General features: G+C 40.5%; 3 protein-coding genes across 4 annotated transcripts; all 3 read right to left on the bottom strand.

The window, feature by feature from the left end:
- Positions 1 to 61: 61 nt before the first annotated feature.
- On the bottom strand, positions 62 to 6,622 carry LOC127776568 (uncharacterized). The gene is made up of 4 exons (XM_052302984.1): positions 6,456 to 6,622; positions 4,360 to 4,651; positions 3,770 to 3,886; positions 62 to 3,630 (listed from the first exon to the last, which is right to left on the bottom strand). Exons 2-4 carry the CDS (start codon positions 4,642 to 4,644, stop codon positions 826 to 828), a joined length of 3,207 nt encoding a protein of 1,068 aa, XP_052158944.1. The 5' UTR covers positions 4,645 to 4,651; positions 6,456 to 6,622; the 3' UTR covers positions 62 to 825.
- A 565-nt stretch (positions 6,623 to 7,187) lies between these two features.
- LOC127775609 (uncharacterized) lies at positions 7,188 to 10,780 on the bottom strand. The gene is made up of 4 exons (XM_052301873.1): positions 10,397 to 10,780; positions 9,135 to 9,420; positions 8,810 to 8,926; positions 7,188 to 8,709 (listed from the first exon to the last, which is right to left on the bottom strand). Exons 1-4 carry the CDS (start codon positions 10,729 to 10,731, stop codon positions 7,720 to 7,722), a joined length of 1,728 nt encoding a protein of 575 aa, XP_052157833.1. The 5' UTR covers positions 10,732 to 10,780; the 3' UTR covers positions 7,188 to 7,719.
- Positions 10,781 to 11,915: 1,135 nt separating this feature from the next.
- LOC127775893 (sulfiredoxin, chloroplastic/mitochondrial) lies at positions 11,916 to 14,216 on the bottom strand. Of its 2 annotated transcripts, none has more exons than XM_052302203.1 (5): positions 14,016 to 14,216; positions 13,214 to 13,380; positions 12,390 to 12,423; positions 12,196 to 12,289; positions 11,916 to 12,112 (listed from the first exon to the last, which is right to left on the bottom strand). In XM_052302203.1, the coding sequence occupies exons 1-5, from the start codon at positions 14,167 to 14,169 to the stop codon at positions 12,097 to 12,099; spliced, it is 465 nt and encodes a 154-aa protein (XP_052158163.1). In that variant the 5' UTR covers positions 14,170 to 14,216; the 3' UTR covers positions 11,916 to 12,096. The 2 variants fall into 2 exon arrangements, with proteins under 2 accessions (XP_052158163.1, XP_052158164.1); XM_052302204.1 differs by having other exon boundaries at positions 13,214 to 13,374.
- Positions 14,217 to 25,866: the final 11,650 nt, after the last annotated feature.

Raw genomic sequence — 25,866 nt, 5'->3', positions numbered from 1 at the left:
GTGCGTGCAACTCACAAGTCACAACTCATATTTGTTTACATTGTACAAGGGAATTGTTAAAAAAACTGCTAAACAAACTTCCAAATTTAACTATAGTATAGTTATAGTGTAACTATAATATAATTATTATAGGATAATTGTAATATAATTACACTATAGGTACAATGCAGTGTATTGTAATATTTATATAACTTAGGTATAATTTTGTAATTTTGTTAAGTTATGGTGAAATTATATTGCAGTACACAGTATAGTAGATGAAAGTTTTCCTCGGCAGTTTTTTATTACTCCCTTGTACCAACGTGTTGAACGTGTACAGCTCAAATTTTACTTCAGTCACCTGTACTGTACATTGTACAAACGTGTCAAACTCAGGTAAAAAAACAGGCATAAGAATTGTGGTAAAAATCCTAACTGACATAACTGAAGTGTGGCACTAACAGAGTGAATGAATTGAAAAAAAGGTAAAAGAACAAGTCAGCATCCACTCTCAACATCTCGTGCAACACAAGCAGATATGACAAGATAATTCTGGGAGCTAGGGTGACAATAGTTCCAGGAAATTTTCCTTAATTTGCAGAAACGCTTAAACATATGGAAACTAACATCCAAAGATTCCAAACGACAAAAAAGGGGGGGGGGGGGGGGGGGGGGGGCAGTTCAGTGTCACTGCATAAGTTTGGTGCTCTGCTGAGTTCAAATACAGAAAAAAAAAAAGAAAATGGCGTTCTTGTGGACAAACTCCTCTGAACCGAAGTTAGGCTGCTGCTGCGTTGTGTAGCGAATGCACAATGCAGCATAGTCACCGGCTCACCGCAACTTCATCTATTCTCCAGGATCATGTTGGAGTCTGGCCACCTCTGCAGAGACAGCCGATCCGCTGAGCTTCTGCTGCGCGTTTTCGCTGCTCGAAGCGGAGGCGCTGAAGTTCTCGCCACACTCACTGGAAGAAGTGTTGAAGAAACCCGTCCTAGACTCCGAATTGGTCTCAAGATCAGTAACCATTCTATCAGCCGACAGCCCACTCTTGCTTCGGCTATCTTCAGCGCAGACGACGAAGGAACCTGAATTGGAGATTTCATGGGAAGATGATGATTCAGGTTCACCTTGAAGTTTCTGGTGTTGCTCTGCTTGCAGCAGGACTCCTGTCACTGGGTACATACTTTCACCGCCTTTCTGATCAAACGAATTCCTGTGCTCACTATCTCCATCACCTGCATTTGTATCAGAATATTCCAAAGCAGACGAAGTATCACCTGAACAACTGTGGTAATGTTGGTCCTGAGGGAGCATACTGACTTCCTGATGATCAGTGCTCACATTTTCTGAAGTTTGATCCAATAAGCTATTCTTGTTTGCACTATCTCCACAGCATTTAGCGAAGTTGTTAAGAGTTCCAGAGCTTTCAGGAATTGCTGCAGATATCTCAGAACAGTTTGTCACAAGTTGGTGCACTTCCTCCATATAATCAGAGCCCATACTTCTACAGGCCGCTGAATTGTTACTGTTGTTTCCAATATCACCATGAATAGACTCCACTGTGTCCATGGCCATTGCATTTTCTAGAGCCCACGTAGTATTACAGGGGCAGGTAACATAGCCACCATTTTCATCAAGAGAGAAACTGTTCTTACCAACTTCTCCAGCACACACTTGATCAGCATTAACTATTTCACAGCAGCTTGAAGCTATTCGGAGGGGTTCTTGCATGGGCACATGGGTCTCCAGAGAAGAACCCGCTACATTGCTATAAGCTTTGTCAAATGACACACTCTTCTTTTTTCCACAGTCTGAGTCTGCATCGATCTTATAGAGCATGTTCTCAGATTTTTCCTGAATCAACATGTTATCACCATGAAGAGCTTCACAGCAGTTCTGAACACTTGGGGATTGTTTCTCCTGCATTGGCATTTCAGTTTCCAGGTGATTACTGTCATTCCTAACAAAAGTACTCTTAGCAAGACAATCTTCATCATGATTGGGAAAGACATCCATGGTTTCAAAATTTTCCATGAGCAATATTTTATCACCGTTGATCACTCCATGGCAGCTCCTAACACTTTGCTTCTGTGTATCTTCAAGGGAACTTCTGGTTTCCAAATTACCAGAGGCCACCTGGCTCTTCGTTTCAATATTCAGACAAGTCTTCATGTTCCTACAGTTGCGCTTGGGCAATAAGTCCATACTTTCAGAATGTTCAAGAATCAATGATGTAACACCTGCAACTTCTTCACAGCAGTCTTGAATGTTCTTCTGTTGTTCATCTTGCAGGACTACCTTGGTTTGAAGACAAGCTCTAGCCATCTCAGCACATGTGTCTCTAGGTGACAAATAGATACTCTTGTCTTTACAGTTTCCATCAGATATCGCTAGCATATCCATATCTTCGGTGCCTTTAGGAACCAACACACCGCCACTCAGATACTCCTCTTGGGAGAAGGATGCATCTGCTAGCCGCCTCTTCTTCCGTGTTGCTTCTTCAACATTATCATTCTCATCACCGAAATCCTGGTCATCCTTACCACGCCGCTTCAAATCCAAAGAAGAATCATTTACTTCTTCTTTGGAATTGACTTCATTGCCATCATGAACTCCAGGAAACACTGGGGGTATATTCAGTTCTTTGTCATAGGGCCTGATCAATTTTCTAATAGCTTCAGGAACAAACAGCCTTTTGAACTCATTGCTTCTGCTATATTCTTTAGTACACATATCCCATTTGTTCCCATGTTCACAAAGCTCTAAACTTGTCTGAATATCGCTTGGTTTTCTACCAAAGGAATTGGTGGATCGACTACCATCATCCCAGACAAATGAATAATCCAAAGCTGGAATTCTTCTCAGCTTATTAACTTGATGTGTACCCAATACTCCATCTCTATCACATGGAAATGGCTTGCTCTGCTTTTTCCTCCACTGTTTTTTCCTCTGAGGAAGGTGACCGGAAGACATTGATGGGAATGCTTTGGCACTGGACTTCTTTCTTGGACCAAGAGTTCTAGGTTTCCCCAATAGTCGAGAAAACACACTTGATCGTCCTTCACTATCAGAACGGAGCTTGAAATTTACCACTGGTGGATAGCATTCATCTTCCTTTATAGCACAAGCTTGGTGGAAAGTACCGTGCTCTTCTGAGTCAATGGTACCTTGAGATTCTGAAGAGTAGCTCTCATCTTCAAGTAAATCAGATAGATCATCGATTCCCTCTAAAGTATTTTCCTCTTGTGGTAGTGGTATATAGTCATCACTAGACCTGTCATCCATTGCTTCTTGGCTAACGGGTACAGTGACAATGTCCGTATTTGCGCCAATGTGCAAGGGAAACCTTGAGCTGTCCTTGGACTTAACTGCACCAGAGGTGTATGGTTTCAGTCCTCTGTGCATTAATGGCATAGGATCAGCTAATTTGTGACTCAAGGTTGCTGCGCGTTCCCCATGAGTGGAGGAGGAACATGTTTGACAGGGGCTTTTGAATGAGCCATGCGAACTGCTGTTTGAACTGGACTGGATATCAGTTTGGTTGACCAGGGAAGACATTTCAGATTCTTTTGGAAGTTCATCCTGTAAGTTCTGATTTTGACGAGGCTGTAGTCTGTTCCTTGAAGAAAACAAGTGTAGAAGCCTTACTACCTGCACAAGAGAAACATTCTTAGGTAATTCAGAAGCTAAGTGAATCAATAGAATGGGATGTAGAGGCCAGGTTTTATTTAAATCCATTATCTAAAAAAAAAAGTGAATCAATAGAACACCAGAAAACTGTGGAACAAACCTGTTGATGTGACAAACCATATCTAAGCTTGTTTTTTGACGTAAAGTTATTCTGTATTGCATCATGAAGTTCACTTTCCATTAAAGGCTTGCAAAACCAAATCCTCTTGAAACGTATCTGGATTTAGTGAAATACCACAGGAGAAGAATTAGTACAATTCTTATAGTATGTCAGGAAGATCTATATCATATTTGCGATTGACATTTAAACATAGGAAGCAATAGATTAGTCATCTAGCTGTGAAATATAAAAATAAACAGACTATCTTAGACATTGCATTAAAATTTTAAGGTACCCTAGACAGTAATACAAGACAATTCTTGGTAAGCATCGGAAGTATTTGTAAATTGTACTCCCTCCGTATTTTAATGTATGACGCTGTTGACTTTATAACCAACGTTTGACCATTCGTCTTATTCAAATTTTTTATGCAAATATAAAAATACTTATGTCATGCTTAAAGAACATTTGATGATAAATCAAGTCACAATAAAATAAATTATAATTACATAAATTTTTTGAATAAGACGAAAGGTCAAACGTTTGTCAAAAAGTCAATGGCGTCATACATTAAAATATGGAGGGAGTACCTGACAAGGATACCGCTTTCCTGATGAGACATATGCATCGGGAATAATGTTCATTGATCCATCTGAAGTTGCTTCAAACACCCCATGAAGTTTATGCTGATCGGTGTCATACAAGAATAAAGTTGCACCAACTTTCACTTTCTGTATAAAATCAGCACAATGAGCATAAAGACCAAAAAGCTTTTTCTCAAAGCACTCCCTCCTGGTCAGGCGATTGCACAGAAAAATTGCACCATCATAAGTTGAACCCTCCTTGCTCTGTGCCTTGCCCATCCGAAAGTTCATTGGAATCCTTGATAACATGCAATGTTGACAACGTAAATAAGTCAGGAGACATTTGCATATGATTTCTTTGCTGCAGCAGGCATTGCACACAAAAACCACAAATATAATAGATAAAAACAGAAAGGGATGGCATGAACAATGAAGCCAATAGATTTGCAGACAAACTCAACTTGTTCTTTTAGTAAGTCAGCATGGGAAATGAAATAAAACTACAACAACAGCTCATACATGTCGAGATTCGCACAAACTAAGTACTAACCAGTAAAATCTTGCACACTTCCAAGCAAACACACTTGCAACTTGCAATAACAAAAAAAATCAGCAGATATACACAGGATTGGAGTTTCTTTTCTTTTGCTTATGAACTCTAACATGTCCAGCACCAAGAAAGACAACTTATGTTTACAGGAATCACATGTTTTAGACAAGCTATCTGACACTAAGAAACATCCATGCACTTTGGCTCAAAACCTCAAACTGTGAAACACGAATTGCTCAGAAAAAAAATGTGAAAAGGATAATATCGCAATTAAACTGAACACTCACTAGTTTAGCAACAGTTCTTTTCAGCCAACCAGTTGAGTAACCATTATCAAACAGGATCAAGAGCCATCACACTGAAGCAAGAACATAAGTGCACACAGATAATGATTGTACAAGCAACGGTTTATTAGCTTAGCACTGCTCCATATGCAACCAATTTCCATTTTCCATGACTAAGGCACACACTATCCTGCATAAATGCTTCATTACATTTCTTTGATGGACCATTTGTATATTTTGTGTATAACTAAACGCTGAGGTGGGCTGTTTTCTCTGAAAACAGATGCCTGGAGTTGTTTGTCACCATAAAATAAGTCTGAACTGAAAAAAAAAAGAAAAGTAAAGGATTTCCCTTGACATAGTGTATTAGCTAGGATCAAAATCTTGCAAACCTTCAAACAAACACCAATACACGCTTGCAACTTGCAAGGACAAGAGAATTCAACTGATACACACAAAATTGGACTTCCTTTTCTTTCGCATCCGAGATCTAACATGCCCAATACCAAGAAGACAATTTATGTTTACAGGAACCACAAGTTTTAGAAAAGTTATTTGGCACTAAGGAAAAAAAAAACAGCATCCATGTACTTTGGCTCAAAGCCTCAAAGTGAAGTACAGATTGCTGATTGCTCAACCACCCCCCCCCCCCCCCCCCCCCAAAAAAAAAGAAAAAAAAACCGGACAACTGAACATGATTTCGTCACACATTGAAGCTTTGTGAAATAATCTGCATCCTACACATCAGAATCAGACGAGCAATCCATCGACACCCCCACAAGTGTTGGTTTTGCTCTACCTATCCGCTGGGATGAGCTTTGCCAAAAACATGGCTTCTTTGATCTCGTGCAAAACGTGGCGTTCCTACCGAGTCCAAGATCATCAAGGAAAAAAAAAGAAACAAAATCACGCTACCTCAAAAAAGAAAGAAAAAAACTCACCACTATATTAGCTGTATCCCTTGTTCTTAGGTTCTTGCAAGGGTTTAGTGCCCAAGAAAGGCGAAACACAAATTCCCTTCCTACCAAGAACGATTTGAGGGGGTTTTCCTCCGCAAGAACCACGGCACTAGGAACAAGAAAACATCATCCAAACCAAAAAAGAACCACGGCACTATGAACAAGGGATTCGATTTCGATCATCCAACCGCAAGAACAGAAACCGCAGCGATGAACAAACAACAACGACAACACAGGCCGCAGACGGAGCAAACAAGAAATGGGAGCAGAAACACATCCATGGAGAAGGAGAGGCGAGAAAAAAAATACCACAAGGCAATGGAGGCGGCGGCGGGTCTGATCGTGCAATGCGGCGGCGAGATTATCGACGGGAGAAGGAGGAGGAGTTCTTGATGGCTTTGTTTCTTGGCGGTTTCTTCTCCTCCTCCTTTTGCTCTCTTCTGATCTTTTTATTCTCACTTGAGAGTTGAGACTTGAAGATGGTAAAAAGCAGGAGCAGAGCAGCTGGGAGGAGCAGAAGATGGCAGAGGCCTCCACTTTCTCTCTCCTCCAATTTCCACTTCAACAAAGTAGGAGTGATTTTTACATAAAATTTGGTTTTTGAAAAAGTGATTTGGAGAAATTTCAATTTCCACTTCAACAAAGTAGGAGTGATTTTTACATAAAATTTGGTTTTTGAAAAAGTGATTTGGAGAAATTTTGCTGTAGAAGATTACAAAAACTTTTTTGCGAATCTCTTTCTTTTGCAAAGTGTACTCCTGCATTGAGGGGCCCAGGAGTGTACAGAGGTGACAAGTGTAGCAAAGCTCTGAAGCCCAGCCACAAAGTACAGAAAAGTCCCTGAAATAAAGAGAAATCACAACTTGATCCCTGGAGAGTTCAGGCATTAGGGCTGAATTGGAAGCTCAAATCCCTCGTTGAAGTCCATTTGAAATTAGGAATTCTACGTCATTTTCGCAGAAATTTCACTGTGAAAGGTTCAATTTTGATGGTGCTTTGTTACTTGAGTTTTATGTAAATACATAATCACGATTAGAAATTTCTTCAGAAGATCTTCGGCTTTTCTCTGATCAAAACATAAACTGGTGCAGAACAGCTACGGTAGTCTTTTAAGAGGAAAAAAACCCAGCAGACTAGAGAAGATACGTTCATGAACAACACAAGTTTGTAAGTTTCGTCATCTTTATGACATGATCACATTCACAGGCTCACAGCTGAACATCACATCAACGAAAAAAAAAGAAAAAAAGAAACAGCAAACATCCATGATCCATGTAGATGCAGAAGAGTGCCCACGAAATGCCAGAAAAATCTCAGTTAAATATTGTGCTTGATTCTCCTTACAAAGTGAAAACAGCAAACATGCCATATTTACAGCAGCTAGCAATGTGAGGCGAAAGCATACTGATGCCATTCTAGGATTTACTACTACCTAGAAGTTCCCTCCAAGAAATTCCTCTCAAGGTGAGCATTGGTGCCAAACAAAAAAAAAACTACAGTTTAGCCAGTGAAAGACCCTTATCTTACTACCAGACTGCCAGTTCAACACTGAAAGGTTGTGCTTCTACTACTTTCATTCCTTGTCCGTGAGAAGTGTGCAGGTCAGCTTGATACCTGTTTGAGTCACCAGTGATTGACTATTGCTGGAGCAGCTATGGACACGATTAGTTCTAAGTGCTTCAGGCAAGGATAGGCCCATCAGCTTGATCTTTGCTGAAACATCTTCCCCCTTGCTCCGAGCCTTTTGAACCACGCAACCGACTTCTTGCTTTCCTTCTTCCGCAGATGATTCCCTTGTGTTACGTAGTTCAGCAAATGCAGTAGGCCTGTGCAATGATTTCTCAGAAGTAACTGAAATTTCTTCACCAGAGAAACTGAATGAAACCCTTTTCATGGTACAACCTCTCCTTGGGGATGATTGCTCATCAAACTCGACAATTGCCTTGCGTTTGCACCCCTTGCCACCCTTGGCCAAGCTTGATTGCCTCTCTTTCACATTGCGAGAAAAACCACTGTTTCGATCTGTTTCACATTCAGAATTGAGCCCTCGAATCAGCACATGTGAATGATGCCCATCATCGCCATTGAATTTTCCATTGAAAGGTTTGAGATCTTGATCCTCATAGCTGATGCAGCCCTCTAGTGTTGGATAGAAGCTTACAGTTTCCAAACTATCTGATGGATCTGCATCACCGTCAGAATTAGAATCATCTAGCTCAAGTGGTATATAATCAGGATTTGGCTCTAAGCTTTCTCCTTTGACATCTGGTGCTTTGAAGATCACAGACTTAAGTGGAGAGTGCAAAGGAGATTCATATTTGCAAGCATCATGCTTAGCATTCTGTTTGGTGTACAAGTAAGAACTGCGTGGCAATGAGAATCTGTTATTGCAAAACGTGGAAGACGAATGGCTAGAAAAGGTCTTGTTATGAGTGCGAGGACTGAACTCTCGGCCAAGATGAGCGAGAGAGATCTTGTAATCATATATAACTCTAGATTTTGGTTTCTGGTATGGCTGCAGTTCAATCCTCTTTGAAGCAAACAGGTGCACCAGATTTAAAACCTATACTACGAAAAAACTTGAATTAGCAGTAAGCAAGTTCTAGAGACACTAAAAGATAATCACGTCAGTATCACAAATTTCAAAACTTGACATAGCAAACCTGTTGGTACGATATACCAAAGAAGGACATTTGGGGATAGAGACAGTTTCCCTTGATGGCACTAGAAAACTCAGTTTCAGCGAGGGGCTTACAAAACCAAATTCTTCTGAAGAGAACCTGAATTTCATCCACAGGGTAAAAATAAAATAACCGTTATCAATGTTTCTCTGCATTTTAACTGTAAAAGCAGTCCTTAGTAACATCACTGGAAATACTTACCAAGAGGAAATCAAGAAGCAACAATTAAACATCGGAAAGAACATGACCCAGACTATGAGGACATATGAAACTTGGAGAGCGTAGCCAATAACTAAAGCAAACTTACCTGGGCTGGTCGGGGCTTCCTCAAAGAAGTAAATGCATTTGGAAGGATGTCCAGTGCTCCATTGGAGGTAGCTTCAAATACCCCGTAAAGTTTTCTTTCCCCAAGCTCAAACACAAAGAGAAGCATACCAACTCTGATCTTCTTTATGAAAGTTGCAGCGTAGCCTGGAAGCCCAAAAAGTTTCTTCTCGAAGAACTCCCTCTTAGTCATGTGATTGCAGATGATAATAGCACCACCATATACCCCTGGTTTGTTAAATCTGTTCAGATTGTCCGGTTGCAGATTCCTTTAAAAATGAAAGAGAAGATATTGAGGCAATGCAAAGCATCACTAATGGAGACCTGGTATATTCAAAGAACACTTACAGTTGCTATTGTCCAAAAAATATGGCAGTAACGACGAGCAAATCACTCACATTTAGACTTGGCAATTTAAAACAAATCAACAATGATCAGGACCGGAAGCCAACAGTGGCCAAATTAACAAAATAAAAAGCATAGAAGGTTCTAAGAAGTACCTCAGAAATTATACAACAAACATTAATCAGGTACAGCTACTACTATACTAGTGCTTCTCAGTCTCCAAAATTAGATGTTGCAAGAAAGCTGAAAGCAGGCATACAAACTGAAAAGGAAAAATACAAAAATGAAGAACGATGTGTTACAATTTATCCAGTAATTAAGATGGAAACTATTCACCCCATATTAATTACAGAAAAATCATCAAAATGGAACCAAAACCTCCCTAGATCCTGGTGTCCAGCCTCTTCTACGGGTACAGGCTACTGTCAGACCCTAAGTCTCCAAATTCGCTGCGTGATCCAACTAAACACATTAATGCGACCTGTATGATCTATGATAAAATTTCCACAAGCCACCATATACTTGCATGGATGCATCACAAACGAAGAAATCGTAAAGTGGACACCAACTAATTATAGAATCCGCGCAATCTCCATCAATTTTGATCCCCCTAGGGGCAGACACCCGTGATTCCACAACCCAATGTGGTGGTGCATTGTGTTGCCCACATATATTTGCCTGGATGCAGCACTAACCAAAACCGATACTAAAACATAGTGAGTTGCTAGCCACTTTTCTCCACCACAAGAAGTCAAGAAGCATCTAATTGAAGCAAAGCATCGATATCACCTACGAAGCATAAACTAGTAAACTATAAACAGGATGCATCCAACAACGCGCTGAATCAAGAAAGAACTAGGATTAGATGGCGCCTAGGGCTACTATTACTGGGCGCCATACCAAGGGCAGTGGTGAAACCCCCCTCCTCCTCCTCCTCCTCTCCCCTTCCCGCCGCCCTTGCCCCCCCTCCAGGTGGCGCGGCTCTCCGCCGCCACGGGCGTCCGCGGCTGGTGGTGGTGGTGATGCTTCTTCTTCCACACCATACGCCCCCCCGCGCCGCCGTGCTCCTCGCTCTTTCCCGCGTCTCCATTCCCCTCCTCCTCCTGCTGCTGCTGACCAACTTCTCCCTCGACCTCCCCGTCTTCCATCGCTTCCTCCGCCCCCACCCCCATATCCTCCTCCTCCGCCGCCACCGCCGTCGGCTCCCACCTCCCTTCCTCCTCCACCGCCGCCATCCCCGTCTCCTCTCCGCTCGCGTGTGCTGCTGTCTGCGCGCGTGCTAAAGCCGCTGCCTTGCGCACTGTGGTTTTTGCCTTCGAGAAGAAGAAGAAGAAGGCGACAAATGATTACTTAGTGGGCCGGGTCCAATGAGATCGCGGGTAAGAGATGAGGAATACAAATAGACTTATCCGAAGAGAAATATACTGTTCTGCCCAATTCCGCATCCGGCCCAACTAGGCCCACTAGAAACGGCCCTACTAATCCTCAAGGGATGGCCTGTTCTTTTTGGAGAACAGAATAATGGATTAAGGAAGTACCTATGCATCTTTCAAAAGATTTTTATGATCATATCAAATAGATTTTTAATCTTTGAATTAAAATCCGATAGACACAATGAAAAACAAAAAGCAACTAAGAAACACCATAATGGACACTAAATTACCATATCTTCAAGAAAAATACCAAATCCAATATAAATTTTAAAACTTACATGCAAAGATTCAAAAATTATACTGTAACTTACAAAAGTTACAATATAAGTTTCAGATAAGAAAAAATATTTCGAGTGAGATATAGCAAAATCGATGGATTAATGCAACACCTTCCCGAGCTTCTAAACGGTTTTGTTTTCGTAAAATACCTTTATATATGAATTTAGTAGAAAATTTATTTAAATAAAAATTCAACTTTATAATAATGGTTACAATATCATTCAGTATTCAGGGAAAAGAAAGGCATCAACTGTGAACAAAGAAGTATACTTTTTCTTGAAATTTTTAGAGCATTTTTTTTATTTTGATAGGAATATGCAGATTCCGAAATTTTCAAATCTCACAGGTCGAGATATATACATCGAGATTGTTTTCTGTATGGTTACGGTTTCACTTTTCATAGTTGCATTGAAGCACCTGGAGATAACACCTCAATTTACTCCCTTGAAGTTTTGATCAGTTGAGGTTCAAAGAAAAATTAAGCAGAGTGTCTTCCTCATCTGCAAATCATTCAGGTAAATTGGCAGTTAAACAAAGAACTCCAAATCCTAATAGAACAGAAGTTAATCCTAGCATCCTATCCTATCGAGAGAGCCGCAAACAGTCTGAGCAACCTTTTTAACGGAGTAGACAATAAGGACCATCTATTCAGTAAGTAACCCCATCACCTTACTTTTCACCCGGTTACTCATTCTTATCTAAGCAAGGGAGTCGCAGATTAAAATTTCCATTTACTGAGACCGTTAAAAAAGGTACTATTCAGTAATGTACCAGTCTGTTCGAGTAACATTTACATGTATGGAGGATTACAGTTACAGGAGTATAGCATATGAACACTAAGGTACACAAATTATCACTTTCTGACTGAAGTAGTATGTCCATTCCAATTCATCGCATATGGTGCCTGAAAGAACGAATTCAAGCTTGAGTGCTGTCAAATTATCAAATTCATAGTGGACTGTTCAAGCTGAAGGAAGATGGGCTCACCTTAGTGTTTCTTTCGTCCCACGACGGACTTTGCAGCGGATAGTCGGGAGACCTAGGCGCTGGTGAGCCTCATAGCGGTGACATCCAGAAAAACCTGAAGATAATGCAGGAGAGTTTTCAGCAAAAGGGAAACGGTTCTGTGTTTGAAATGGCGAGGAAAGAGTTTACAAGTTGGGAATGTCAGGACTACTAACCATAGTAGACTCCATCGACCTCCAGTACGTCAATCTGCAATATTCAAGAATTGAACCCTTAAGTACAACTAAAAAGTAACGCCATAATATTAGCAGTTTAAGTTATTGAGCACCAATTTCTGTACACTACAGGTTATTCGGATCCCCAGTTCTCAACAAGACACTCCAGTATGATTGATCTGGAGGATAACAAGCCTGTCAACTAAGCCAAGAAAAGCTCATTTTTAAGGGAATTGGAGGGCTGCCTGTCCCACCAAGCCTTGTATTTTTTTTTCTTGAGCTTAATGAAAGCGTGAGGGGCCACTGCAAGTAGCAACTGACTACAATGTCACAGTTGCAATCCCCCCTCTTCAGATTAATCTAGATACGATGTGAAATATATGGAAGTGTGAGAACACACTCACGTAAAAATGAGATGAATGCTAGTTCATATAACTAAAACTGGTCCCAAACGATATATCAAGTAAAGATAAGAATTCTCAAATCAACTACTCTTTCCCATATGTAAGCAAATTGGGATCTAATTTGGCACAAGCCAATTTATGAGGAAATATCACATGAAGTTCAGTTGACTTAGCAAAAGATTTTTTTTTTCTTTTTTGGCTTAGTTTCATCTAATAGCAAACTGCAGTGTATTCACTAAAGGTGGATCAGGTACAAGCATGATTCTGGAATTCAGAAATAAGTAAATTACCCTGTACTGATTACAAACCAAAATGTTCAATTCAGCAGAATCCTTCATTACTAGATCATGAATTAACCAAACAAGTGGTACCTGTGTGGACAGGAAAGTGATAAAGCATAAAGGTACTAGAGATACCCACAGGTACTTGGAGGCCAATGACACGGATACTGTCCATGAGTTCTTGCACCTTGGTTGGATCATTGGCACGTGTCCGCATCAGTGGCCTCCTAATCTTGTCCAGTGGAATTTCCATCACCACAGGGCCTTTCTTCTCTGAGTCACTTAGGGAGGATGGAACAGCTGCACCTACATCATGAAATTTTTGAATCCAGTTCTGCATTCAGCTTTAATCCAAAGCTCGAAATGAACCCCCAGCCTCCCACTTACAAGAATTTCCTAGACAAGAAAAAGAAAAGGTCGAATAGCTCATTTTACATTCTACTAGATGATTAGCCTTTAATTCCCATGCTATGTATTCAGATTCATGATACTTAATTCTTAACAATCCTAATCACACAACCCAAATGCAGTTCTTCGATGTGTCATAACACAACGAATGGGAAATTTCTGAACTGAATTGATGAACCGTGATTCCACTGTTTTTGAAATGGGAAATTAGGGCACACCCAGACACCCTTGCATAGACCCATCAGGATTGAACTGAATTGCGCAGAACACAAAATCTAACTCCCCTTTTCTGAATTTTCTGGAGCTGAAGTGATGAACCATGACTCCGCTGTTCTTGAAATGGGAAATCAAGGGCACACCCTTCCATAGACCCATCAGGACTAGTCCCAAAACCTTACTTATACACATTTCACTACTCCTTGCATCGACCGCATCAAGTTCTTGGTTTCCAATCCCTCACCCTAAACTAAACTACACACCACTGGTTGCAAAAGGGAATACGAATGCAACGACGAAGCGGACCAAGAACCTACCATTGGAGGACGAAGCGGAGAAGGCGAGGCCGCCGCCGCCGCCCTTCCCGCTCCTTCCCCGGAGGGGGACAGCGCTGGGCGCCGCAGGGCCGCGGAGGAGGAACCCGGACGCCGCCATGGTCTTCACCAAATCCAAGCTCGAGCTCGCCGCCATTCTTGGTCGCCACCAGGTTCTTTGATCTCCCGAGAGGAAGAGAGAGCGTAACGTGTCAGAGTGTCGCATCGATCTGTACCACAAGAACTATTTGGGCCTCGTCTCGATGGGCCTCAGCCTTGGCCCATCCACATGTATGGGCCGTAGTTTTGGCCCAGTGGAACGATTGGTACCTTTTGGGCCGGAGCAGTGGATGCTTTGGTTCGTACGTCGAGATGATTGGGCCTATGGGCCAAGAAGATACTCCCTTGTGATACAACGTTTGACTCTTCGTCTTATTTAAAATTCTTTTATAATTAGTATATTTTTAATGATAAAAGATGAATAGTATTTTATGCGTGACTAATATTGTTTAATTTTTTTCATAAATTTTTCAAACAAGACGGATGGTCAAACGTTGGACACAGAAACCAAAAAATAAAGTCTTTGTGGGACGGATGGAGTAATTGCGATGTTATGTAGGCTACGTCTGTGTTAGTTTCAACTACAATAGAGAGAAAAGTCCCTCGTTCATATTTTCAGAACTGTTAAATGATGTATTTTTAAAAAAAGTATTATAGAAAATTTTTATAGAAAAGTTATTTTAAAAATCATATTAATCTATTTTCTAAGTTTAAAATAATTAATACTAAGGTAATTTTATACTAATTCGCACCTTGTTTTCATATCTTCTCAATCTTCTCCTTTTATCTCTTAAACACACACTAATTACACCAAATACCTCTTATTGATAATGATATTGCAATTTTTTAAAAGAAAGTCCAAATAACCCCCCTAAACATTAGATGGAAGTCCGTCTAGCTAGCACCTGAACTTTAAAACCGGATATTCAACCCCTAAACTTTACAATATTGTTTATATAACCCCCGAGGTGGTTTTGCATAGTGGTTTTATCTAAGCTATATATAAGTTGGATGGGTTTGATCACATGTCATGCACTTTGGACATATATATTAAAATTTTGACGTAAGTTATTCTTTTTTCTTCTTATTAGCTCTTATTTATAAGCAAGGACCAACATAATAATAGCATGATATCACTGTATAAGGATAAATTGATAACTTATGACTGATGATATGCAAATATGTTATATTAGTTATTCAAAATTGTTTGTTTAAGGTTCTAAAATATACAAAACTATCATCCAAAACCACCTTAGGGGGTAATATGGATGGTATCGCAAAGTTCAGCGGGGGTTAGATGTCCGGTTTCAAAGTTCAGGGTGCTAGATGGACTTCTATCTAAAGTTTAGGAGGGGGGGGGGGGTATTTGGACTTTTTCCTTTTATTTATTATGACTAAACAAAGAAACATTTAGAGATTTTACATGTATAAATTTGTTGTTGTATGATTTATTATTTTATGCAAAATAATTTAGTCGTTTATTGTAAGATTGCATGCACATCTTTATTCCAATACGAGATATTCACATTTAGTGACTTTCTTATTAAACATTTATTATAGTTTTGGGTTTTGATGCATTTAATACAATTTTAAATTCATTCACAAATCAGTATTGCATTTATTTGTTCTCTCTTTATGAATCCATCCTCTTGGATATGTATGTAGGGATAGAGACTTTTAAAGCCTCGTAGAAATCAAATCAACACATCTATTTGTGGCATTTATATATGTGTATCCTGTCAATTGGTATTAATACACGAAATCTTGGAACCTTGTGGAGAGGCATTTAAAGAAAAGAATATCATATAGAGGCTGCACCGCTGATCACAATACTTCTAGTACTCCTTTTTGTCAACTGTACATGTTTATATATATATATATATATATATATATATATATATATATATATATATATATATATATATATATATATGTATGTATATATATGTATGTATGTATGTATGCTAGCTTTCCTCCGTCACTCAGTGCTTTTAAATATTTATGAATAATTGTCATATACTAAAGAAAATATTAAGTATTAATAAATGAAAAAATGTATTTATTAATAAATACAATGAAAATATGTATTAATAATTGGCATACATCCTACAATGGAAACCTTTCATTTATGCATGCATGTATGAACTTCATTTACGGAACATATAGGAAAATATGCTTAGAACAGAAACCTGTGTTCAAGGCATATTAACGAAAACCACTAGTGTTTGTTCACAAATATATTTTGATAATTCAACGACCAAGTATCGTCACAAAACATATTGACAAAGCAATCCTTTTTTTCCATTTATGAATGCATGCAGTAAGAACTTCATTTATGGACATGGCACCTATATAGCAAAACTTGTTTAGAATAGGAACCTATGTACTGTGGCAGAGTAACAAAAACCACTTGTATTTGTTCAAATATATTTTTAATAATTCAACGGTTAGGTGTCTATCTCCTCACACATTTAATAGTAGACATACATACCATAGAAAACATATTAAGAATGTATATTTGCATTTATACATGCATCCAATAACTTCATTTATAGACCTGGACACATATAATAAAACCTGACTAGAATGGAAACATGTGTACCAAGAAAGAGCTGCGGAAACCACTGATATTAAGAGTTTGAATAATTCTAAACAAATACTAGTGGTTTTACTACTCTAGCTTAGCACATGTTTTTAATCGATGCAGGTTTTGTTATATATACATATGTGCTCCGTCCATAAACGAGGTTCTTAATTACATTGAAACATAAATGTGTTGTTGCAAGGACTCGAACCTGCACCCTGCTCATCACCGCAGCCTACCTACCACTGAGCTAGTGCAAGTTTTGATATCTAAAATAAATTTACACCCTAGTTCTATTGTAACTAAAGTATAACTACACTATAATTACACCATATATAGTTAGAGTGAAAATTTTCCCCTACCTAAAATTTATTGATTGTGCTATAGGTAGACTCGACATAAATGAAAATATTTTTCTCAATACGTTTTATGTAGTACATTCAATCCATTCACAAAGAACACTATATTCAAAGACACATTTAGACATGTTTTTTTTTCATTATGTAAATACACATAGACGAGTCTATACTTGATTTATTTTAGAAGAATGCACAACTCTACACATTCATACAAACTTTGTATTTCCCATAATAATTGCATGAAATTTCATAAATCAAGAGTATGTGTCGCTCAAGGGACATGAAAAATGAGTTTCCACCGTGTTTTTTGTGCCGAGGCTGAGTGGCAAAAATGACTAGTATTTATTCATAAATATATTTTTAATAATTCAGTAGTAAAGTGTCTATCCTCTCTACACATTTAATATGAGGTATATATACCACAGAAAGCATATCAAGAAAAAAATATTTACATTTATACACGTTTGCAGGAACTTCATTTATGAACCAAGCATATCATATATAATAAAACCTGGCTTGAATGGAAACCTATGTGCGGACTTAGCAATGGAAACCACTAGTATCAAGAGTATTAACAATTCTAAACAAATACCAGTGGTTTTTCTACTCTACCTTAGCACACAGGTTTTTATTCCACGCAGGTTTTTGCTTTATATATGTGAAGAAAAACGTAGCGCAAACCATATATATAGTGTAAACCAAGAAAGTACCAAAGAATAAAAAATAGAAATTACCGAAGAATAAAAAATGTACGTCCGAGATTTGTCCACGTAACCACCATGAGTAAAACTTTTGTAAGTTCAAGTGCCTTAATTTGGTTTCGGTGATTAATGACAAATCTAATTATATGAGACTAACGTTTTTATGAGTCTTTCTTTGACTAGTTGTGGACCCCCGTTTTTATAACAGGAATCATTCGTGTAAACAGTACCATTTCCCTGGATCAAGTAGTCTGGTACACACGAGTTCATAGCTGAAATACCCAAAAGCACATACACGAGAGTCCAGTGCTAATTATTACATCATAAGCCCGCAGGCATTCTCTTAAATCATCGAACCGAGCGGTCTGGAATACATCCAAAAGCAGAAATAGATGAGGCAGCGGAATTCAGGCAGCGGCATGCCATTGCCACAGGCAACGACCGTAACTAAGACCTACTGAGCGCCATCGTCTTCTTCTCCCTCCTGGTAGTAGGCATAGGGATCCTCCGAAGCTTCATCTCCCGCTTCTGATTAATTTTATATTTGCAAGGGTGAGTACCAACCGTACTCAGCAAGCCACCATAGCAAGAAATGCACATGATAGGGGTATTCAAAGGATAGCTATGGTTCCTTTGCGCAAAGCCAGTTTTGTAATTCTTTTCGCAAGCCTAAGACCTAGCACAGACTAATCAAATTTTAGTACCAGTGTTCATATTAAACAATGACGGTTCTGTCCACCATCCATTGTGATCCCAAGGATAGCTTCCCGCCATTGAGTCGTCATGGTTTTCTGAGGACGTCCACCTTCCTTCCTCTTAGGAAGTGGCTCCATCAGCATAAAAATCATCATGCAATATCCCATCCCACACAAGTTAAGAATTTAGAGTCTAGCCAAGTGTAATACATGTCCCGGTGCTCAATAACCGCGAGCACGGCTATTCGAATAGATTTGGTTTACTCACACTGCAGTGGATGTACACTTTACCCACACTCCGCAACTGCCCAACACATGAGCCTCGTCCCAACACATGAGACGCGTCACGGCAAAGCTTTTCGATAACCTCGCATTGGCAGTACCCGCTCCATGAACTTAAATCCTCATGCACTCTAGGTGTCCATGTTTCTAGCAGTGAGAGGAGTTCTGGCGCTCCCGGGAAAGAGAAGTCTCACACACATATTAAATTATAGTTCAAGTTAAGTTCTCTCTCTCACACACTCATGGCAGTCCTACCAATGGCGACACCGATGTAGGGCACGCCTCTCGGCCCTACCTCAACGGCTGTCCCATCGTAGCGCACCTGCCTCACTTAGGGGTGAACCATCTATGCAGGGATACTGCCTCCGCTCGGCTATCTAATCCGCTAGGTCTATACCCATTCGAGAAGTACGGTTGTACGGGGGTCGTTTCATGCTTAACTTCATGGCTCGGTCCTTAATTGACCGGGGACGGTACTAGCCTTTTCCAGATACCACCCAAATCCTCCGTCCGCCCCAGTCGAAAATAGTTGTTTAGTTTTATTTTTTTTTTCTTTTCACAAATCATGTCATCAATATTATGGCAATGTAGCGCTCATGTCTCCACATGCCGCATCTCAATTACCTTCCCAAAGGTAATTGCCCAAGCATATAGCATTTGATAAATATGAGTATGCATAATTCTGGAATAGCATTTCTAAGCAATTGTCATAATTGACTAGGGACTCATACGTAAACATGGTTACGAAGGAATAAGGGCAAACAATAATCAAGGCATGGCATAATCACAAGTAGGATGTTCATCATTGCATGCGATTTTATTTGTAAACAAAATAATTTCGCAATTGGGATCAACATGTTCAAGGAATAGTGATGACTTGCCTTGCTCAAGGTCTTGCGGGTCTTGGTCCTCGCTTGGATCCGCAACTCTCTCGGGCTCTACAAGTACGTGCGAAGAATCGATTTTGAATTCGGTTAGAATTCAAGTAAAATCCAAATAAATCCAAGTGGGAGTCGAGCGCGTAAGTCAATTCTTTTATATTAACTTTACTATTCGCGAACTAAGGCAAACCCAATTTCGATTCAAACTATTTTGCGGGTATAAATATTTTGTTGTCATAAGTTTTTAATTTAATCTACCCGAGCATTATATCCATATAATAGGTTAGAAATTTCTATCGCGAGCTAAATATCGGACGGAATCCTAGAAATATTGTACGATTTAATTTAGTCTATGACTAAATGAGTAAATATAATACACGGGTAAAATCCCTAGTAGTTAAAACCGAATTTCTACCGTGAATCGATTACTTATAGGGATTACCCAAAAATAATCTATAATAATCTATAAGAATTCATCTATTTGTTTAGTTATTATCTACATTTAAACTACTACCGCGAATTGATTTCTTGTAGAAATTACCAAGAATAATCCATAATTTATATTAAATTTCGCAATTCTACGACTATAACTAATCTATAACTAAGTTCTAATTATTTTAAATTTTCTAAACTTCCCTAATCTCCCTCTAATTTCCTATCTATTTCCCTTTTCTTTTTCCTTCCTTTCTTTTTCTTTTCTTTTTTTTCTTTCTCTCTCTCTTTTCTTTTCTTTTTCCTTCTCTCTCTTTTCTTTTCTTTTTCCTTCTCTCTCTCTCTTTTTTTTTTCTCTCTGCCGGCCTCTCTTTTCCTCTCCCTCTCTCTCTCTCGGCTCTCTCCCACCCGAGCGGCGGCGGCGGTGGACGCGAGGGGGAAGGAGGGCGGCTCACCGGCGGCGGCAGCGGCGACGGTGGCGCACGGCGGCGCGGGAGCGGCGGCACGGGAACGGCGGCGGGCCGGCACGGGAACGGCGGCGCGGCGACACGGGAACGGCGGCGCGGCGACACGAGAGCGGCGGCGCAGTGGAGAGGGAAGAGGGGAGGAAGGGTGAGATGGGGTGGGGAAAATGGGGAGAGGGTGGAGTTTTATAGGGGAGAGGAGGGGAAAGAAAGAGAAGGGAAGGGGCGACGCGACGGCGGCGCGGCGGCGCGGGGCGCGAGGCGGCGACGGGACGCACGGCGACGGGACGTCGACGGCGGCGGCGACAGCGGCGGCGCGCGGCTCGGGGCGGGACGCGACGGGAGGTGACGCGACGGTAGCGCGGCGCGGCGGCGACGGGGCGAGACGACGGGCGAGCGGCGATGGGACGGGCGGGCGGCTCGGGGCGCGAGGCAGCACGGTACGGGGTGACGCGACGGCTGCGGCGACTCGCGATGTGACAGCGGTGGCGGCGGCGCGCGGCGACGGGACGGCGCGCGGCGCGGCGCGGGGCGCGGAGCAGCGACGGCGACGGCTCGGCAGCGACGACGTGACGGCGGGCGGCAGCAGCGGCGATGGGACGGCGCGACGGGATGGCGGCGAGCGACGCGGACGACGGGACGCACGCGCGGCGCGAGGCGGGACGCGACGGCGACGGCGCGGCAACGGCGATGGGATGGCGACGGCGATATGCGGTGATGGCGACGGCGCGCGACGGCAGGCGACGATGGCGACGGCGTGCGGCGGCTCAAGGCGCGAGGCGGCGGCACGGAGCTCGAGGCCGACGGCGACGCGGCGGTGACGATGGCGACGGCGGCGCGGCGGGCGAGCGGGGCGCGGGCGAGCAGGGCGCGGGCAAGCGGGGCGCGGGCGAGCGGCGCGTGCGGCAGGGGAAGGGGCGGGGCTAGGGGAACCATGTCGAGCACCTAGAGGCTAATGAACAGTGTAGTTTCCTATTTTCCCGATTTTAGCCCATTTTCTATTTAAATTTGATTCCATAATTCCTAGTTTTTGTATATAGGAAGTTTAATCAATATTTGTGTTATTTTAACTAATGAATCCACCCTAGATTAATATTACTCATATTTTATTTTTATATAATTTATTTGAGTTTTAATTAGGGTTAATTCTTATCCCATCGTATTTAAATTTAATTGATCCAAATATGGTCGCGATAATATTTTATTTATTTCTATCCACACCTAATCTTTATTTTAATTTATATTTATTTTACCAACTTGTTTTTATGGTTTATTCCTAACTAACTATTCTTTACTCACGGTTAATAAACTTCGAGATCAAATCCAAATAAAATAGGCGAATAGGATCGGCATGATGCAATTAATTTAAAAAGTTTTTGAAAATCCGTATTTTTAGAGTTTAGATTTTTGTCGGTCGAATTTTCAGGGTGTTACACTAGTCTTATTTGGATATGAAAGTAAAAATGATGTAAGGTATGTATTAAACTTCACATATTCTAACTTGGTCTCTCTTGTGGATCCAAAATATAGTGTGAGCTCTCTCATTGATCTTGATTGATTATGTGCATATGCATTCCTTCATATCCATATGTATGCACATCTTGAGGGGGAGCTTATTCTATATTTTGTTCATTATAAGATCTCTACCTTGATTTGAAATTATCTTTCATCTCATCTCTTTGTATTGTTTATATCGGATTATTATCTATCACAAAAGAGAGAAAAGATTGAAAGATCTTGGATTAAACAATTTGTGTAATTGTTACTTTGGTGATAGATGATAAACCGATGTTTATGGGATTAACCTCTCTTTTACATAAGTTTTCAACAAGGTTATTTCCCGATAATGAGATGTGGTAGATATGCATTCTTTGGTGATGGACCTTAATCATGACAAGGATGAAATTCATGGAGATAAAGCGATATGTATCACTTCTTATCTCCTACTTTTTGATAGGTTCATATATATGATTTCCATGTTATTGTTATATAAGTGTGAGACTAATGTTTACTTGAGTCTTATCTTATTTAGTCTCCTTTACATTGAGAACATGGAGATCATGAAGGTATGTGTTTTTTTGTTTATCTTCATCATTACTACATATGCCTTCTCTATGTGTATAGGATAAACCCCCATTGGTTCTTCTTTACTTATGCATACACTTGTCTCTCTTGTATATTTCTTTGTATGCATATACTTAGGGGGAGCAAATCCTATACATTTATTGTGCATGTTTTAGATCCATGTTGTTCACCTATTATTTATATCGGATCTTTGCACTTGAGCTTGCATACGAGTATATGACACTTGTGATGTTAATGAATACTCAACAAACATATCCATATCTTTCATATGCAACCGGTTGGTCATCAAGTGAAGGATGACAACCGATTTGTTGAGACTAATGTTCTCCTTTAAGATGTGAAAAGGAATAGGTCCCACTATGATGAGGCTAATGGATGACACAATGGGTTAATGATCACCAAGCCAAGGACATCGCCATGTTGGCAAGAATGAAATCAAGCTTGTGATGAGAAGAAAGTCTTGACAAATGATGGTAAATACCTTGGTATAAACATGGTTGAATCAAATGGTCACAAGTGTTGATCTCGACTCAAGCTTGACCCCAAGATGGATGGTGCAAGGCAAAGGTATAATGTAGCTAAGAATGTTTTCTTAGTCTTTTCCCGGTCTTGGTGTTTGGTGTAGACCGAATTTGCTAGATAGGCATCGTACTATCAAGAGGTGTCTATGAAGCAAGCTTGTGGATGATCTTGTGCCATATTAGTTCATATGCATGTAGGTGTATTTGGTGGGCTTGTCTAGCCAAGTGTGGTGAGTTTTCTCAAGTCCTAAACAAAAAGAGATGTGGGCAAATCCTATAGGTTTGGGTAGCCTCATGTGGTTATGTCCGGTGGAGTATCCTTTGGAGTGTGAGCCCTTTCTCCCTGAGAAATGTTGCGTTTCTTGGATGGATTGTTCATGGGTTGGATAGCCCTTTGAATAACCTTTCCATAAAGTCCAAGAACGCCAAATTCCGAGACCCGAGTCAAGAGATATCGTCGTTTTACTAACGGTCGGTTGAGCTAAAAAGTGACCTGCGATCTGACCGTGGGCCTTAGGCCGGTCTGACCGGGCCTGTTAGCCGGTCTGACCGGCGTGGTAAGGCCAGTCTGACCGGCCCCACTGGTTTGTTGCCCTGGTCTGGTTTTTGGTGGCGATACAGAGCCGCAACCGGTCAGACCGAGCCGACGGCGGTCTGACCGAGCCGTGGACGGTCTGACCGGCCACTACACTGCAGTCAGACCGGCCAGGTTGAGTGGGCTCAATGATTGCCCTATTTTCTAGCCGTTACAAAGTAGTCCGGTCTGACCGGCCTCATAACGGCGGTCTGACCGGCAGAGCACAAAGTTGGGGATTTCGGTTCCAACGGCTAGTTTTGGTGGTTGGGGGTATATATACCCACTCCCCAGCAGCAAGGGTAAGGTTTTGGCACTCCATTGCATTATTTTGAACCCTTGCAAGAGCTCTCACACCCTTGTGCACTTAGTTTATCTAGTGAGGTGTTAGAGAGTGAGTTAAGCCAATCCAAGTGCATTGCTTCATTGTTTTAGCTAGTGTGGCACTTAATCATCCTCGGCAAGCATCCTAGACTTGTTACTCTTGGAGGTTGCCGCCTCCTAGACGGCTTGTGTAGGTGTTGCCCGGTGACCTCTCCGAGGAGATTGTGGAGGAGGCCCAGCGCCGTTTGTGAGTGGTTTGGAGTTCACCACCTTCGGAGTGAAGGAAGAACTACCCCGAGTGATCGAGGCTTGGGTAGTCCTCTCTGTGGGCCGGCTCCCGCCTTGCCCACCCCTTGACGAAGGTGGCGTGCGGTGGCTTCGTGGTTGAGCGGTGGAGTTGGGCTCGCCTCAACGGGGATTAGGAAACCGGCGAGTTTCCGAACCTCGGTAAAAAATTCCTTGTCTCTTGTCTCATTTATTTGTTGCATTTACATTTGTGCTATTTACATTCATAGAGACATATTTGAGCCCATATCACCTAGGTTTGCAAAACTTAACTTAGTTGCTTAGTTAACCTTGCACCTTACCTTGCCTAGCAACTTAAGGTTAGTTTTGTTTAAGTGCCATTAAGTTTTAAAACCGCCTATTCACCCCCCTCTAGTCGGCCTCCTTGATCCTACAACTTTTACTCACAAATTTAATCATCAGTATAATTTGTTGTTCTATGATTTATTATTTTATACAAAATAATTTAGTCTTTTATTGTAAGATGACATGCACATATTTATTCCAATATGAGATATTCACATTTAATATTTTTTTATAAAACATTTACTACAACAAAAACCTCATATAGGGCACTTTTGTAGAGGCGTTTTGCAAATTGCTTCTAAGATCAGAAGTTTTATAGTGTAGAGACACTTTATAGAGGCACTTTAAAAATTGCCTAGAAAACTTTTACTTTAGAGACCTTTTTTAGCTCAGTATGTTAGATTTTATCTTGTAGAGGCATTTTTTCGGCACTATAAAATGCGTCTAATATGTAAAGGCATTTTGTTGAGACATTTTAAACTATGTAGAGACACTTTTTAGAATGAAAATGCGTATTAAATAACTAAATATAAGTAACTAAAGGAAAATACCTATAAGTAATGACATAGAGTTGAGTTGGTTAGTGCATTGAAAATTAAAATGATCTAACCAAGAGATCTTGAGTTCAAGGCTTGACAATAGCGAGGAAATTGTTTTATTCTCTTTTTTGGACTGGTTTTATATGTTTGGTTTTATATGTTTGTGGTACAATTTAATGTCTCTAGAAAATGCATCTACCATCTTATAGACATTTCATAAAATGTCTCTTCGTTTGTAGAGACAATTCACCATAAGACACTTATTAGACATTTTTTAAAATGCCTCTACATTGTTCTAAAGGCATTTGAAAAGTGCCTCTACAACACTAGAAAAATGTCTCTACAAAGCATTTTTCTTGTAGTGAATATATGTGAAGAAAAACGTAGCACAAACCATATATATAGTGTAAACCTAGAAAGTACCAAAGAATAAAAAATAGAAATTACCGAAGAATAAAAAATGTATGTCCGAGATTTGTCCACGTAACCACCATGAGTAAAACTTTTACTCACAAATTTAATCATCAGTATAATTTGTTGTTCTATGATTTATTATTTTATACAAAATAATTTAGTCTTTTATTGTAAGATGACATGCACATATTTATTCCATTGTGAGATATTCGCATTTAATGATTTTTTTATAAAACATTTATTGTAGTTTTGGGTTTTGATGCATTTAATACAATTTTAAATCCATTCAAAAATCTGTACTGCATTTATTTGTTCTCTCTATGTGAATCCATCCTCCTGATATATATG

Source organism: Oryza glaberrima, chromosome 6, assembly GCF_000147395.1.
Source record: "Oryza glaberrima chromosome 6, OglaRS2, whole genome shotgun sequence".
Classification (NCBI taxonomy): Eukaryota; Viridiplantae; Streptophyta; class Magnoliopsida; order Poales; family Poaceae; genus Oryza; species Oryza glaberrima.
The sequence above is the reverse complement of the archived record's forward strand: the minus strand, read 5'-3'. Positions and strand labels throughout refer to the sequence as shown.